This window comes from Myotis myotis, unplaced genomic scaffold (genome assembly GCF_014108235.1).
Source record: "Myotis myotis isolate mMyoMyo1 unplaced genomic scaffold, mMyoMyo1.p scaffold_m19_p_5, whole genome shotgun sequence".
In the NCBI taxonomy this organism is placed as follows: domain Eukaryota; kingdom Metazoa; phylum Chordata; class Mammalia; order Chiroptera; family Vespertilionidae; genus Myotis; species Myotis myotis.
The window spans coordinates 50,767,844-50,785,331 of NW_023416357.1; the positions used below are offsets into that span (position 1 = coordinate 50,767,844).

General features: G+C 41.7%; 2 protein-coding genes and 1 non-coding gene across 4 annotated transcripts in view; 2 read left to right on the top strand and 1 right to left on the bottom strand.

The window, feature by feature from the left end:
- Window positions 1-4,749: 4,749 nt before the first annotated feature.
- Window positions 4,750-13,682, bottom strand: MBLAC2 (metallo-beta-lactamase domain containing 2). Its single transcript, XM_036310747.1, has 2 exons — window positions 12,742-13,682; window positions 4,750-8,086 (listed from the first exon to the last, which is right to left on the bottom strand). Exons 1-2 carry the CDS (start codon window positions 13,193-13,195, stop codon window positions 7,701-7,703), a joined length of 840 nt encoding a protein of 279 aa, XP_036166640.1. The 5' UTR covers window positions 13,196-13,682; the 3' UTR covers window positions 4,750-7,700.
- Window positions 13,683-13,780: 98 nt separating this feature from the next.
- POLR3G (RNA polymerase III subunit G) overlaps window positions 13,781-17,488 on the top strand; it is a 38,301-nt gene continuing 34,593 nt past the window's right edge. The window contains exon 1 of one of the 2 annotated variants that reach the window (XM_036310748.1): window positions 13,781-13,918. The gene's annotated coding sequence lies outside the window, so the exon portion shown is untranslated. Of the gene's footprint in view, window positions 13,919-16,337; window positions 16,490-17,488 lie in introns of those variants that run through there. The other variant, XM_036310749.1, reaches the window with a different exon arrangement.
- Window positions 15,109-15,234, top strand: LOC118657211. The gene has a single exon (XR_004967932.1). It is a non-coding gene; the product is annotated as a small nucleolar RNA SNORA54 (small nucleolar RNA).

A 17,488-nucleotide genomic window follows, 5' to 3' on the forward strand; every position in this document is an offset into this window, starting at 1 on the left:
AGAAAGATCAAGGTTTGAGAAAACAAATGCTTACAAGGGCAAGGCAGATATGTAGAATAAAGTAGGCTGGGTATAATACAGCACATAGTAGGAGAACTGTGACAGTTTGGAAGCTCATGCCTCATCTAAACAGAAAGACTACTGTTTAGGTCCAACTAAATGAAAATAGAGACCCCAAAATGCCATATTCTAGGATTTTTTTCAAGAGAAGAAAACCAAATTGTTCTATGGATTCTCTATTTGTTTTTTTCTGGGTGCTGGCCACTTAACAACAATAACAAAAATTAAACATGATGTGTCTTCCCTTCCTCCCCCTAAAAAATTTGCTAAGAGAAGTTTCTAGACTCCCTCTCCCATTTGAAGCCTGTTGAAGGGACAAGTTCTGAGAAGAGTGTTATTGTAGAAGCAGTGACAAGAATTGAACAGTAGAGATGAACAGATAAATGATAAGAATTTGTAGACTACATACCTATGAGCCCATTGGGAGTCACCAGAAATGGATGCTTTGGGAGGAAGGTGAACTTTCCATAACAGAAAAAACTGTGAACATCAAAGACCAGTTTTATCATTTATTGTTCTCTTCATCCCCTGCCTTAATGTGTCCAGTGCTGAGTATACTGAAGGAAATCAATGAATATTTGCTCATTGAGTTATCATTCATATAACAAGTCAAGTGGAAGGATCAATATAATAACTTCAATTTTATAACTCTGTGTGTGTGTGGGGGGGGTAGTCTTAATTTCTTTAAATTAGTGGGGAAGGAATGATGTAAATTAATTAACAATAAGATTCCAGAATGAAACTGGGAATATATTATCACCACAGACTGCTTTATTCCTTTAAAGATTTCACAAATCTATAGATGCATGTTTTTTTGTGTGTGTTTTGGGGTTTTTTAATTGATTTCAGAGAGGAAGAGAGAAGGGAGCGAGAGATAGAAACATCAGTGATGAGTTAGAATCATTGATCAGCTGCCTCCTGCATGCCCCACACTAGAGATTGAGCCCACAACCCAGGCATGTGCCCTTGACCAGAATCAAACCCAGGACCCCTCAGTCTGCAGTCCGACGCTCTATCCACTGAGCCAAACCAGCTAGGGCTGTTTATTGTCTTTTTATTTGTTTTGTTTTGTTTTTGTTTGTTGTCTTTTTGCACCTACCATAACATATCTTTGGAATGTCAGGGTAACCTTTTTTTGCCCAGACCCCTCAGGGCACAACCACTGCACCAGAGCAGAGTCCATAGCACCCTTCATAGTTACCTTGTTTTCCCATATACTCTCTCTATATGCTGTAAAATTCTTAACTGTTACCCACAAACATAAAAGATGTCTATTCCTTTTACTTTTTATCCAGTCTCAGAGATTTCCCCGCATTGCTTTCTCCCATCTTCCTAATCTGTCACCAGTGGATTCATGTAAGCACCTTACATCTTCTCCTTTGATACTGGTGTATAAAATAAGTGGTAAAGCTTCCATCACCTGGAGCATTTTCTCAATCCATTGAGATTTTGTTTCCTGGCAATTCCCATGTTTGGCTCAAAAAAACTAATAAAAATTCTCTACAGGTTTGAACATTTCTTTCATTGACATATGGTAAGAGTATGTTTAATTTTTTAAGAACCTGCCAACTGTCTTCTAAAGTGGCTGTACCATTTTGTATTACCAGCACTAGCTAAGATTTCTTTTAAAAATATATATATTTCTTTATTGATTTCAGAGAGAAAGGGAGAAGGGGAGAGAGAGAGAAACATCAATGATGAGAATCATTGATTGGCTGCCTCCAACAGGTCCCCTACTGGGGATTGAGCCTGCAACCCAGGCATGTGCCCTTGGCTGGAATCAAACCTGGGACCCTTTAGTCCACAGGCCAACAGTCTATCCACTGAGCCAAACCAGCTAGGGCATAGCTAAGATTTCTTATTGCTGCACATCCTTGACAACATTTGGTGTTATTAGTGTCCTGGGTTTTAGTCATTCTAATAGGTATGTAGTGTTAGCTCATTGTTTTAATTTGTATTTTCCCGATGACATATGATGTGGAGTATCTTCTCATATGCTTATTTGCCAGCTGTATATCTTTTCTGGGGAAGACTACTATAGATTTTTAATGTTAATTTTATATCCTGCTACTTTGTTAGATTATCTTACTGCTTTAAGTGGTTTTTCTCATTTATTTCCATTTATTATTTTGTGTGTGTGGTTGTTTTTCTTCCAGAAGATGCTGCATTTGGTGTATATACAGGGTAAGGTGAAAATAGTTTTACAGTTGTGAGTATGTGAAAGTTTATTCTTGTATTATTATTTATTAATTACTGTATTATTTTTCCATAAGAACAACTGTAAACCTACCTTTGTCCCACCCTGTATTTAAACTTAAGAATGGGAGATTTTAGAGTTTCCTGTGTGAGAGTGGCAAGGAAGGGAGGTTCAGCAATTGTAGGGTGATCTGATTGGACCCTTTCCTGGGGACTCCAGATTCAGTATCATCCAGTCTTGTCTTTTGGGAGTCAAATTTCTAAGAAAAGGCTTTTTCAGTTTCCTGCCCAAAGGTATATATAATCCTAGCTGCCAGCATTCTTTGAGCTAGGTTGGAGACATCTGGGAGTGTGAACATTTAGGGTTCAGTCTTCCACTGTACATAAACCTTTGCTTAATCCCTCTTTTTTCCATATAGGACCCACACTTAACAAGGTGTAGTTTCCTCTGAGTAGGGATCCTGTTTTACCCTCCCCATGTAACACTCCTCTTGTCAGGAGCAGATCCCAATTTTGTGGGACCTGAAATTTATGCAATTTGGGGGCTTTAAGAGAAAGAATAAAAAGTACATTTGTTTTAGGAATTAACATGACCATTTAAACACATTTCTTGGGCCCCCTCCCAGAGCTTTGGAAGGGGCTCCAGCAAATGCCAGGCCCTGAAGTTAAAGATTACTTCATTGCCTGGTAAATCTAAATAACCTCTGATCTTCTCCAATATGGGGACAGAAAATTGCTTAGCAATGTAGAATTGGGGAGGAGGTTGGTAGTCTAAATCATAAACATGATTTGAATCAAAAAGGCTTTCACCCCAACTTCTCGAGGTACCTTGTGCTATCAATTTCTAAGCCTTTTAGGGGAACTCCCTCCCTGGCTGGCCAACCTCTCCCATCCCTCCCCGGCCCTGATTGTGCACTGGTGGGGTCCCTCGGCCTGGCCTATGCCCTCTTGCAATCTGGAACTCCTTGGGGGATGTCGGAGAGCTGGTTTCAGCCCGATCCTGCATACCAGGCCGAGGGACCCCACTGGTGCACGAATTTGTGCACCGGGCCTCTAGTCCTAATATAATAAACTAGAGGCCCAATGTATGAAATTAGTGCAAGAGTAGGCCTTCCTTCCCCTGGCTGCCGGCACCGGCTTCCCTCTGGCACCTGGCACCTGGGCTTACCTCAGGTCGCCAGCAGGCACCTGGGACCCGGGCTTCCCTTGCAGCCCCGGCTTTGTCCAGAAGGTCATACTGAAGGATGTCCGGTCTAATTAGCATATTACGCTTTTATTATTATAGAAGGCTAATATACAAATCGACCAAATTGGCAGAACGACCAGTCGCTATGATGCGCACTGACCACCAGGGGGCAGATGCTCAATGCAGGAGCTGCCCCCTGGTGGTCAGTGTGCTCCCACAGGGGGAGCACCGCTCAGCCAGAAGCCAGGCTCATGGCTGGTGAGTGAAGCGGCAGTGGCCGGAGCCTCTCCTGCCTCCGCAACAGCACTAAGGACCCCTTGGGGGATGTCTGCCTGCTGGCTTAGGCCTGTTCCCCCTGTCAGTGGGACATCCCCCAAGGGGTCCCGGACTGTGAGAGGGTGAAGGCTGTGCTAAGGGACACCACCCCCAGTGCACGAATGTAGTGTGGGCCTCTAGTTGTATATATTTATTGGCCCTTTGTGTTTCCTCTTCTATGAATAACCTGTTCATATAATTTACCCATTTTTCTAATAAGTACTGAAGGGAATCAGAACATACAATATCTCATTTTGGCATACTGATTGAGCTGAAGGGAACTGAGAAAAGGAAGGGCTCTCTGACCTCCCTCTTTCTAACACAGGGCATAAAATTTCCCATGAAAAGGGTATCCTCCCTGTAAAGAAGAGAAGAACATTCTTATTACTAGAGACAGGAGTTGATATCAAAATTAATCTGCATAAACAAACTTACTAAAATAACCCTTGTTTTTAATTAGTTATTCCCATATATTTCCTAGTCCATTTCCTACAATTTATCAATCCTAGCCCAAACCTCTTTTTCCTACCATGTCAGTCTTCACAATTTATCTTTGTGTGTGTGTGTTTTTTAATGGCATGCAAGCTGTCAAGCCTATCTGCTTCATTGGGTTTTTACTTCTTATATATGAAGGCCTCCATGTACATATAAAAGTATTAACAGCAAAAATATTGTATGTTTTGCTACTGTTAATGTCTTTTGTAAGTTTAGTTGTTAGGCCCAGCCACAGAACCTAAGGGTAGAGAAAATATTTTCCTCCCCTATAGTGGCTTACATTTTTCTTATTGAATAGTCTACCTTTATCCATTGATTTGAAATGTCATATTTATTAACTACTAAAGCTTATTTGGGTATTTTTTGGTTTATTGGTTTTCTATTTTTGCCCATCAATTTGACATCTTATTACCAGCTTTTCAAAACTGCACTTCACATGGGAAAATATCCTTGTAAGAAATTAAATGGGAATTTATTAACATCATAAAACATACCAATTGGAGATTGAAATAAAAAGTCCACTTTAATAGTAATCACACAGGTTTACTTACATTTATCTGAAAATTATGAGGACAACTTGTGCATGTCACATTCATATTACTATCCATATAATAACAACTACATGTAATCATTTATTTACCTATATCAGGATAACATACAAAGTTTGTGTTTAAGACGTCTCAGTTAAAAAGAAACACTAAATAAGAAAAATGAATTTCCAAAGATTCAGTTATTAACAATAAAAATAATAAAAATTATTCCTAACTTTCTTACATTTTGACAACTTTGAATTATACTTACATGCTATCATTTCCAAAAAGCATAAATTACACAAGGGTCACTGTCAGGTTGAGATATATATATATATATATATATTTTTTTAAGATTTTTTAAAAATATGCTATTATTATGCTTTAACATCACTTGACTTATTCTTGGCACATATGGCATCTTGGGAAAAAAATACACTTTGCCAATTTTATGTTATTGTGCAGGTATAAGAGAAAGAGCACACAGTTTAGGAGGCAGAGAGACCTATGTTCAATTACCAGCTGTGTCCAAAGTTGTGTTGTTTGAGGCTGGTCAGTTACTTCTTGGCACTGGGGCCAGGATTAAATTAAACAATGCACATTTTAAAATTCATGGCATGGGACTAAATGAATAATAGATGCTTTCCCCAATTTGTTCATATTGAAGTAATAGTAAAATATCAGTCTTATGTTTTGGTACAATTTGAAAAACTAAAAATATTAAATCAATGTGTTTTGGAAAACTGCACTTTTAAGAAATAAAACCTTCAGCGGGTTTAAATATTTCTTAATAAAAATTAGTGCATACTATACCCTTTCAAAAAAGTACGATAAAATGGTCAATGGTTAAGGACTTTTGGTTTTCTTTTGTGCTACTGATATAAAAAATAATGGCTATATTTAAGGCTCGTTAAGTGATTGTTTGTAGTTGCCCTGAACCAAATTTATATTCTTGATGTTGCACTATCAACTGAAACCAACCTACAGCCTTAAATGACTATCATAGAGAAATGCCCATGATATTTTACATTTGAACAATCATGGCCTTCTTACTGATTTTAAGTAAAGGTTCATTTGGTCACATGTGGCAGTACAGCTTGTCTGTCATTAAGATTATTCTTATATACACAATCACAAACCCATCTTTCTCATGCTAAATACTTGGTGTTTGGAAGATCTAAGATTCCTGAAAATTAAATTTAAATTGTCACAGGGAATAGCTCCTCTAGACAACAATGCTTCCATCCCTATCTTGAATCTTTTTCTTTCCTATCTGGACTACCTAGAAAATCATCCTTCCAAGAATGACTCAAATCCCCTCCTTAGGAATCTTTCTCTAACCCAATTTCACATCCCTCCATTTATGTCCCTTACACTCACTCATGTGTAATTCATGTCAACTTCAATCTGCATATATTATCCACATTTTGTTTGCTTTCTACTTCCAGTTAGGATGTAGTCTCTTTGACTTTTTAAGCTTCCACAGTGTTTAGCACAATTCTGTGCACGTATGAATGTGACTGTGTGTATGCATGTGGGTGTGTGCATGTGTGTTGAGTGACTAAAAGACTAAAGAACCTGGGTGGGTGGAGGGTAGGAAAAGTTTCATAATTTTTCAGAAATCAATTGCTGGACCTTCCTAAAACTGAAAATCTGATTTCCAAAGCTATTTCAGTTTGGTCTTGGACATGTCAATAATAAAAAGCAGTGAAAAACTTTTCAAGAAAACCTTTATGAACTATTCCAAAAGATTTTTTAATAGTTAAGAGCACCAAACCAAAACATTTTACTAAATAGTGGTATAATCTTTCTTATAACTTTACAAATGTAAACTTCCTTTCATTCAGGACAAAGAATACTGAACAGGAATAGGTGTTGTGAATCAGGATTAAAAAGGCAATTCACTCTAAGTCAATATCTAATGCACATTTTTCCATTATTTTGAAAAGTCTTCTGTGGTACATGTGTATGTTATGTTAAATAAAAGAATGGTTCAGACCAGGATATTGTAGATCTCTATAGTTGTTTTGATACTATAAAATATGACATATATTGAAGCTGCTATTTCACAAGAAAAATTTTGTTTATAATAGCTGTTAACATTAAAACAGGATATAATAAAATTATTCTCAATGTGTATATTTTTCAGGTTTGCCTGACAGTGTCCTTTTGAGAAAGCTAACAATTTGTAGTTATATTACAGACATTTGAAATTCACTTTTATGATTACAAATATTACACACACATAATAACAAACAACAATATATAACATCTTTTTACTGAAGCACTCTGCAATTTACATTTAAAGCTTTGCAATAAAACAAACTCCATTGTACCTTTTTAAGTAAAATAATACAACACATAATGTATGTGATAATTACATTAAGAATAAATAAAATGAAGTATAAAAATTCTGTATCAGAACAATGAATTGTTTTAGCTGTCATTCTAAATCTTAGTATATACCGAGTTCTAATGTATTTTAAACCCAAGAATCTTTCCTTTTAAATAATATACTAAAAATATCAAGTTTGGAGTATAAACATAACACTTCATGCCCTTTTTCTAGGTCATCTAGGAAATAAGACAAAATGGGAGGCAAGGATAGTTCTCTTACTACAAAATGCCTCCTTGCTTTCCTATATATTTTTATGTCACTTCTAGAGCAAATATTACAAGATGACAGCTTTAGGAAATTATAATCTTACTTAAGAGGTTTATTATTTGGAGGAAAGAAAAAAATTAAACAAAGAACTTTCTTTTTTGGCTTATTCATTCTCAAACTTTTTTCCCCCCTCTAATACACAACAGTAGTATAATAGCACTTTTTAAAATGCTCACCATTAATCATTTTAACCAGCACAAAGTGAACTGGATTAATTTATAGAATTAACTTAAATAGGTTATTAGAATAGGTATTACGGCGAGGTCCTAGAATTTGTTACACGTAGGGCTAAACTTGCAAGAGATCGCATGGCAAAAGTAGAAACTTTGTGACATATCCCGGCTTTTGCAATATAGTTAGAAGCCAACCGAAAAAGCCTTTCAGCACCAAAGGTGTTGAAGTGCCCGGGAAGCACCTTCTCTACCAGACCTCTGTCCACTAGTTCTATCAGACGTTCACAGGTTCCAACATAGTCACTTATCCTGCTGTATGGGAGCCAGTCAATCAGTGATCCATCATACACAACATCTCCACTGAAGAGAATCTTTCGGTCTTTGTCATGTAAGCAAATACTGCCCCTGGAGTGACCCGGCATGTGCATAACAGTGAGCTGTCTGTCACCAAGGTTGATTACATCCCCTATAAATAGAAACAGAGTTTGCAGATAAACATGTTGCATATATGACTTCAATTAAAGAATAGAAGAACATTTAAATGGTTTCAAAGAGGTTGGGAAGGGTGACATTTGTTTTATTTTAATTTAAAAAATACCTTATTTCATATATGCATAAGCCATGGACACATAATAGTATGGGGAAGGCCTAGGGTGGGGCAAGGACTGGGTGGAGGGGGGCAAAAAGGGAGAAATTGGGAGACATCTATAATACTGTCAACAATAAAAATAAATAATAGGGGGAAAAGACCTAAGCAAAAGAGATATTTCATGTCCATTGACTGGATTATTTCTAGGCAATGGAAAAGAATAAATTATTAATAGATACAACATGGATGAATCTCCAAAACATGATACCAAATAGTAGACACAAAAGCTATATATTATATAATTGCATTTGTAGAAACTTTTCAGAAAAAATAAACTATAGTGATACAAAACACATCAATGGGGAGAGGGGCTGGGAGCAGAGTCTGGCCTGGTCTTGTCTTGAATCCCAGTAATTACACTGAGATGGGATCAGACACTCCCAAATTTCCCAGCATTCCAGTCACGGCCAGATTCCTTCAGTCCGCAGTCTGACGCTCTATCCACTGAGCCAAACCGGTTCGGCGTGGCCAGATTCCTTTACAGGATAAGGTTTGTTTTTTTTTAAGTTTCTGGAAGCTTAATTCCAAGTAGTCAGAAATTTTACAGTAAGGTGCCTTTGGTTGGAAGTGTTTTCATCTATTTTGCTGGAACTCTGGTTTCATTCAATCTGGAAATTTACATCCCTTAGCTGTGGGATATTTTCTGGAATTATCTGTGCTGTGCTTTCTTTTCCTCCACTTTTCTTATTTTGTCTGTGCTGCTACTATTCCAACGTTGGATTTTCTAAACTGTTCCTTTACTGGTTCTTTCCTCGTTTTCATTTTACCTATCTGCTCTTTTTGTAACTTTTCAATGTTATCTTCTGGATCTTCTACTAAGTTTTTTGGATGTCTTCAATTCCAAGAGCCCTTTTCGTGTGTGTGTGTGTGTGTGTGTGTGTGGTGTATGTGTGTTGTTCTGTCTCTTGCTTATTTTGAAAGCATCCTGTTGTCTCTTGGATATCTTGAATGCAATACTTTCTGTAGTCCCCTGATGATATTAATGATAATCCTACCATCCAAGTTGCTTTATGCTATTTGTTTTAGTATTTGATCTCGTTAGAGAATTTTCACAGATTTTTCATAATGCTTGGTTGCCTGTTTAAGAGTGGGGGATGAAAAGGCTGCTAGAAACACATGCATGGGACCTAGTGACCTATAGGCTTCACTGCAGAAAGATCAAGCCAAGGATTATTTAGAGATCAGCATCTTAGTCTTTCCTCTATGTCTGAGCAGATATCTCAGATCCGATTCTTTCAGTTTTCTAGGAGGGAGGAGGTGGGGGATAAATGCCTGGCTCTCATTGTCTGGGAATGAGGAGGGAATGCACACGCATCCTTCCTATGTTCCATTCTGAACATCTGTACTCAATAGTACTTGCCATCCCTCAAGTCAAGAAACCCCTCTGCTTTCCTCTCTCCAGAGAACAAACTAACTGGATGGGCATTCACTTATTAAGAAGGGTTCTAGAGTTTTAACAGCTTCTTAAATGGCTTTCAACCAATTCTACTCATTTTAGTAGTATTCTTCCCTTAGCCTCCACTTAGGTACCAGCTATTGCTAATTCCTTTTAAGGCTCCTGCAGTGCAAACTGGATTGGCTCTTGATTTCCCATTGCTGGAACAGGATAAAACTGCTCACTCAGCCATCATATTTAGTACTCTCCAGCATCTGAAACAATTCCACGGTCCCTTTATAGTAGTCTTAGTGGGGTTTTAGAAGGAAGTCAAATGAGATGTGCTTATTCAATCAGCTACCTTTCTGGAATCTTTTTTTTTTTTTTTATTGTCCCTAAATGATTTAAGTCCACCTGAAACAGCTGCTCGAAACCAAAATAGGTTTACAGTTGTGAGTATGCAAAACAGTTTATTTCTGTATTATTATTTATTCTATTATTTTCCATATGATCAACTATAAACCTACTTTTGCCTAATTCTGTATATTGGTGACTCTGGGCAAATAGTTTAAATGTGCATAATAGGAGCCAAAATGCCTGCACTTCATATCACTTGAATATTGTCAAAAATAGGCAAAATGTGTACCCATTCAAGAAGATTGTGCTATATCAACCTATGATTTATTGTTATTTTATTACAGGAAGACACTATTTCACTAATAGTAGGGCGAGTTGTTTTCCATCAGAGATGGTGCACTGTATGAGGATCTCTCCTTGTCCTCCTTGTCCCTCATTTACAAGTCAGCTTTTGGATTAGTAATACAGTGTACGGATTTGTTTCCCAAGACAGGTGGTCATCAATTCACTTAAATAAAATGTAATAAAATAATGACTTCAGCTTCCTTATGTTCTAACCAAAGCAATGAAGAAGTTGTGCTGTTTGGGTATGTGCTGTTGATGTGTGTGCATAACTGTGCATGCACTTTTAATATAAATATTTTATATCTCCTTCCAGGCATCCATATTATGATAATAGCAAGTTAGCAGACCACACCAGGCAGAAGAGACAGGAAATTAATATTCCCCAGAAAAGAGGAAATTAGATACTACTTGAGAGGGTGAAGCATTCAGCTCCTAACAACAAAACAAAACAAAAAACACATACGTCTTAACACAGTATGATCACCTTCAAAGTGTTTGGTAAATATCAAACTTTCTTTTCAGACCTTCAAAGGCTTAAAATACCACACAGGTAGCTTACAGGCCCCTTGCAGCACCGAAATACTTTAATTATAATTATAAAGTTATAACTGGTATTTAGTAAACCTGGATTCTAGTCCCAGCTCTTTGCCAAAGTGGCTGTATGCATGGGATAGTCAGGCCTGCCTGGACTATTTATCTGTGAAACAGTTATTCTACCACTCTTTCACCATTGATTGCTGGCAGAGAGCAAATGGAAATCTAAAGTAATTTATTCATTTAAACAATTTAAATATATTTTAAATACTAATGCCAACATTTTTTGGTCTGGATGCCAGAAAAAATTTAGTCTGAATACCCATCAACTACATGGAAATCTTACCTTTACTAGTAAAAGTATCAATTTTATCAAGCTATATAGTAGTTAAAAGTACATTTAATGTAAATTTATGTTAAATTTACATTAAATATAAAATAATGTAAAAGGACATTAAATTTACATTAAGTGTACCTTACTTTCATCTCAAGTTGTTAGGTAATATAAGACTACCATCTAAACCAGTTTTCTTTATATTTAGATTTAAATTTTTAATGAAAGGACTTTTTGGGTGGGGTGTAAGGTCTAGAATCGTGCTTTCTATGTTTTATATTTCAAGTGATCAGGATCTCATCTGCAAGATAAAATTATTTTTGTAAAATATTTCATTATTTGTCATATTGGCCGGTCTTAAAATGAGCCTTATTGTATTGTAGCAACTTGATTTTTTTACCTCATCAAAGGATGTTTTAATAAATTAAAGTGGAAATTAAAATGGTTTCAAGAATAGAATGGAAAGGAGAGGATTTCACATTCTACTCAGAATTACCATAATATATTTATGGAGTAGGATTTGAACAGCATGCTTTGAGCTGTGGTGCCTTGGTTCAAATCCTAACTGTTGCCACTGTCTTGCTCTGTCACTCTAGGCATGCCATTTAACTGGGTGTCCGCTGGCTCACTTCAAATGTGTTGCTTCAAATGAAGTCAACAAAATATTCTAAAAAGAATAAAGGAAATTAATATACAAATGGTACGGCTGTGTCTAATTACTTCAATTATTTAAGTGCCTGCATGGGATTGGGAAGACTGGGGTCCTACTCTTATTTCATTCCATTAGTTTCTCTCTGAACCCTATCCTACCTTTCACAGAGGCCCAAGGGTATCTACACATTAGTCCACCATCACCGGAAATAACCTCCTTATTCATCTTTCTCAGGCCTTGCTTTCAACCAGACAGGATATCTGTCATAGCGTAGACTCAAGACATATTCTACGTCTTGTGTACCCTACCAAGATTTTTCTCTCGGGAGGCAACATCAAGAACAGAAGTCTATCAGGAAGATAAGGCTGCACGAGCAGACTGGAAGCACAGTTCTCTAGAGGTTTTCTAAGCCTACAGGTGGGCATTTCTCATAGCCGATGGTCACCGAGCAGATGAAGTCAGCAGCTCTCAAAAGCACAGAGCATGACTTGCACTCTGTGAGGTGTCATTCTTCAAGTCTTCTCGCTGGAAAAGCGCCTGAAAATGTCAGACAGGTCTCCGGGAAAAGAACGGAAAATTTCTCATCACAAGTGCAGCGCTACTGTATCTTACACAAGACACGGACTAGGGGGTGGGGCCGGCTTTCACTGAGTGCTCAGCACTGCTACTCGGCGCCAAGGCTGGTCTCCGGTAGGGAAGGCTCCGGTAGAGTGGGCTGGAACTCGGGGATGGGAGAAACACGAGTGGCGTTTCTGCAACGTGACAAGCCCCTAGCAGTCATGCACCTCGGCGGCATGCATCCATCCCTCGGGCGGGCAGTTTCTCCCCAGCCCCCTCCCTGACGGAGAACGCGCGCGCCCGCGAGGGCCCATTACCATCCTGCAGGATGAGGCTGGGCTGCACCGCCTGCACTCGGAACTGCCGGGCCCTCCAGCCGGGGCTGGGCGCCCGCACCACCTCGCTGTCGGACAGCCAGGTCACCGTCTCGAAGTTGTCTCCGCGAGCCAGGGCCTCGGCCTCGGCATGGTGCACGGCCACCCGGTCAAACTGGTAAAGGCCGCCCGAGTGGTCGAAGTGCACGTGGGTGGCCACGGCCAGCAACGGCCTGCACGCCGCGTCCTCCCGGGCGCCGCCGTCCTGCAGGAGGCCGGCGGAGTGCAGGTACTCCGGGAGGCTGCGCAGCCCCAGGCCCGTGTCGATCACCACGTCCTGCTCCGAGCCGCGCACCAGCCAGATGTTGGCGCGGTTGCCCGACTCGTAGAAACGTTCCTGAATCCAGAAGATGCCGTCGCCCAGGGACTTGTGGGCGTACCATTCGAGCGCCGACATGCTGGGCAGGGGAGCGGCCGGGCCGAGCGGGTGTGGGTGTGGGCGTGTGTGCCTCCCGCCGGCGGTCCAGACTCGAGGCTCTGGGCGGAGTGGGGCGATCCGATCTGCCCGCAGCCCGGGAGGAGGCTCAGAGCGAGGAGGGGGCGGGGAGGAGGCTGGCGCGGGGAGCGAGGGGTGGTGGGGGAGAGCTGGGAGCAGGGGGGAGGCGCGGAGCCGCCGCCTAGAGCGCCCACCGCACTCCGGCCGGGTCCGCAGAGAGCAGGGGCTGCTCGGCCGCACCGTGGCGCTAGAGCGATGGCAGCCTCCGCAGCCGCAGCGCGAGGGGGCGGGAACGCCAGGGCCGCCGAGCCTGCGGGAGATTAGAGAGCGACACGTCGCCCGCCGAGGCCCCGACTGCGGAGGCCCCAGCGAGACGCGGGAGGCGCCGGGCCCGCCCACCGCCGACCCTGCGGTGCGCACTTGCAGCCGGCGCGGGAAGGGTCGGGCCCGGCGTGGGCCGACTACGGCGCCCTCCAAGGGCTAAAAGACTTAGCCCGGTGGGCGGGGTCTAGGGGAGTGGGCGGGGCTACCTGGAGGGGCTGGGAACTCGGCTCCCAGCCGCGTGGAGGCTGGTTCGGCCCCGGAACCCTCGTCGGAGCGGAGGCGCCTCGTGTCCGCGTCGGCTCTTTGCTGGCCGGCGCTTCGGCCGCATGCTTCTGCCCGAGCCTCGATCCTAGGGAGCAGGTAACAAACTGAAGACTCGGGGGGGATGGGGATGGGGAGGGAGGAGAGGCGTTCACCGGGCACGTGGGGGAAGGAGGTGGGGAAAGGCAGGGGTGGAGGCTCATGAAAGCGCCTCTGGGTTGAGGGTTGTTGAGAGAGAGCTTTACCTCTCGCCCCTTCGAAATCTTTTAAAATCGTCTCCTCTTCCTGGGACTGTTTGCCATGAGTGAGAGAGGAATTTATGCTCTGACTGATGGTAGGTTTTCAAATCCGATGACTATGTGATTGATTCAGGCACGAATCATTGCCGCAGACTTTTCTTCACTGTAGGCATTTTATCCTGTGTCTTGGGGAAAGGGGTTGTTGATAAGGGTTTTCTTCTCTTCCAAAAATAAATAAATAGATAAATAAATAAATAATTCTTCCCTCACCCTCCTTTTTTGTTTTGTTTTGTTAGTTTGTTCACTCTTGAAAGAGAGCAAAGGAAGTTGGTAGAAAGGTTCAACTAAGGAAAGTGCAGGCAGCCAGACTTAGGACAGAAAAAGTGGATAATAACTGGGTGTAGCCCTGCCAGCCACAAATATCACTCCCACCATTAACACGAGGTCATCCCCCCACCCCCGCACCTCCCAGCTATCGAAACATCCATTTTGTCTTCAAAAATTCTCTTGAGAACTTGACTAACCTCCAGAGTCAGCCAGGGAAAATTGGAGACCCATGAGACAGCATTATAAGAGATAATTATGAAAACCCTTATTGTGGCATCTACTAATAAGCCTTCATACAAGGATAGGTGTGCTCTTCTTCCCTATCCTCCTAAAGCTTTTGGTGGGGATGCAGCCTTTTTTTAGTATTTTCCTAACCTAGTTGGAATTTTTCCCCTCTGTTCAGGGCTATCCTATGTGCAAGTCCCTGAGCTAGATGTGTGAAGAAAGTCATGATCTGGGTTCTCAAGAATTTGAGGGAAGGCAGTGTGTGTGTGTGTGTGTGTGTGTGTGTGTGTGTGTGTGTGTGTGTGTTGCGGGGGTGGGGGGTGGGGTGGGGGGGTAAATTCTCTCCTGTTAATACAGTTGAAGAAACAAACAAAAAACATAAGTGAAACTCCTTCCCTTTGGAAAAGGCCCATTTCCCAAAAGGGGCATGTCTATATTTCTTCCAGAATTAAGTTGTGTACCAATATGTATCACCTCAAGTTTTAAAAATGCAGGAGGAAGCACTGTTCGTGACCTGTTGGCCGTACTGTGGCTAACGGGTTCCATTCCAGTGCTACAGCAGCCCCACTGCCACTACACTGACCGCCTGATGGTGGCTCTCAGTTTCAGGTCTTGGAGACAAGCATGGGGGGAGGAGGGGGCGGCAGGGCAGGAAAAAAAAAAAATATTGCAGCCCTGGCTGGTGTTGTTCAGTGGTTAGAGCATCGACCTCTGAACCCGGAGGTCCTGGTTCAATTCCTAGTCAGGTGCCGCGAGAACTGCCTGAGCTGCAAGGTGGGTCTCACTCAGCTGGGGGCCTGGTGCGTCGCCAACCCACCTGCAGCAACGGTGAGCGGGGCCTGGGACCCGGCACCGCAGGGCAGGGACCCCCACATCCCCCCAATCTGACTGGGCTTCCCTTTTTTCTCCCCCTGCAAAAAAATAAAAATGCTGGAGGATCTTTCCAAGAGTAAGGTGGGATGAAATGACTCTTGTGGATGTTGAGGGACTGAAACTGGATCTTACGGTGAAAACAGGTGCAGCCAGTCAGGGAGGAAGAGGGAGGAAGTTGCAGTGGAGAGAATGGTAATTAAGACATGATTACAGAAGACTGAGTCATCAGGGTAGGTGCAACCATCTTAAAAGGGTTTTGAATACTTAGGTAGTTTGGATTTAATTCTCTAGCCAAGAGGGAAGAAGAAGAGAGGAGCATAATCAGAACTAGGCTTTATATATATGAATAAAAACTGTTGAATAATATGGAAGGATAAATTAAACAGGAAGAACACAGGATACCACAAAATTTGCAGTTAAAAAATGAGGTGGGAAAGGACTGAGCTGGATTATGGTAGAAGAAATGAAAAGGGAGAGACATTTTGAAGGAAGAATTAGATGTATGATTTGATAGGAGGGGTGGAACAGAATGAGAAATTGATACTGACTCACTCGAAATCTTCAAATATTGGTGACTGGGGAAATAATATACAATGGATAGAAACAGGGATCTTATACATGAAAGACAAGTTAGCTTGTGAAGATTATCTCAGTATGTTAAGTTTAAAGTGTTATCCAAATATTCTTTGAGTTGTAAGTGCATGTGCTGAAACTGAGGTTATTAGTGCATTAGTGCTGGAGGTAATGCTGTGGGCAAGGTCCCCAAACCCCAAGAATGGCAGAATTTTCTGAAGACCAAAAAAAAAAAACCAGCAGAAGACCAAAGATTAAACCTTAAGGAAATTTATTTTTAGGGGGTTTAAGAAGAGAAATCGACCAATAAAATGATCAGTGGGGTAGAAGAACCTGGAGTTTTATTAGAGCCCACGAATGAGAATTTCCGTAGAGAGGAGGCAGTAATGAGCTGTGTGCTTTGGAAGTCCAAGAGCATGAACAAAGACAAAAGGTTAGTGGATTTTGCCATTGGGGACCATTAGGACCTTTGCATTTCAGCATTTTCGTGAGTGTAGTTCCATCACAAGTGAAGATAGAAGCCAAACCCCTTACTACAGCTCTCACAGGGCTCCACACATTGGACCAACCTCTTCTTGCTACTCACCAACTACATGGGCTTGTTCCCCCCCCCCCCCCCAGCCCCCATTGACTTTAGAGAGAGGAAGGGAGAGAGAGGAGGGAGAGAGAGGAGGGAGAGAGAAATATTGATGTGAGAGAGAAACAAATCTATTGCCTCCCACACGTACCCTGACGGGGATCAAACTTGCAACCTAGGTATGTGCCCTGACTGGGAATCGAACCCGCCATCCCCACCAGCTTTTGGTGTTCAGGATGATGTTCTGAGCCACACAGTGGCCAGGGGGATGGGCTTCTTGTTCCGTACACACTCCCAGCTTGTGGCTTCCCCTCCCCTGTACTTGCTGTTACTTCTCTCTCTAATTATCTCTACCCCATCCCTCCAGCTGGCTCATGGGCCTTCTCCAGCACACTGTTCAGATTTATCCTCCACAGAAAGACCTTCCTTGTATGATGAAAAAGCCACTACACACTCCTTTGTTATTCTGTATCCCTTTTCCATGATTTTTATTTTTTAGAGTTGTACTGACTTTCAAGGGCTGCCACAACACATTACCACAAATTGGATGGCTTAAAGCAACAGAAATTTATTCTCTCATGGTTCTGGAGGCCAGAAGTCTGAAATCAAAGTGTTGGCAGGGTTTGTTCCTTTTGGAGGTTTGAGGGAGTGAGTGTCTGTTCTGTACCTCTCTCCTAGCTTCTGGTGTTTGCTGGCTTGCAGCTGCAGTACTGCCTATCTCTGTCTCTACCTTTACATGGTGTTTTTCCTATGTGTATCTTTTTGTGTGTCCAGATTTCCCTCTTATAAGGATGCCAGTAATTGGAAGAGGACCCACACTAGTTCAGTATGATCTCACCTTAATTTGATTACACC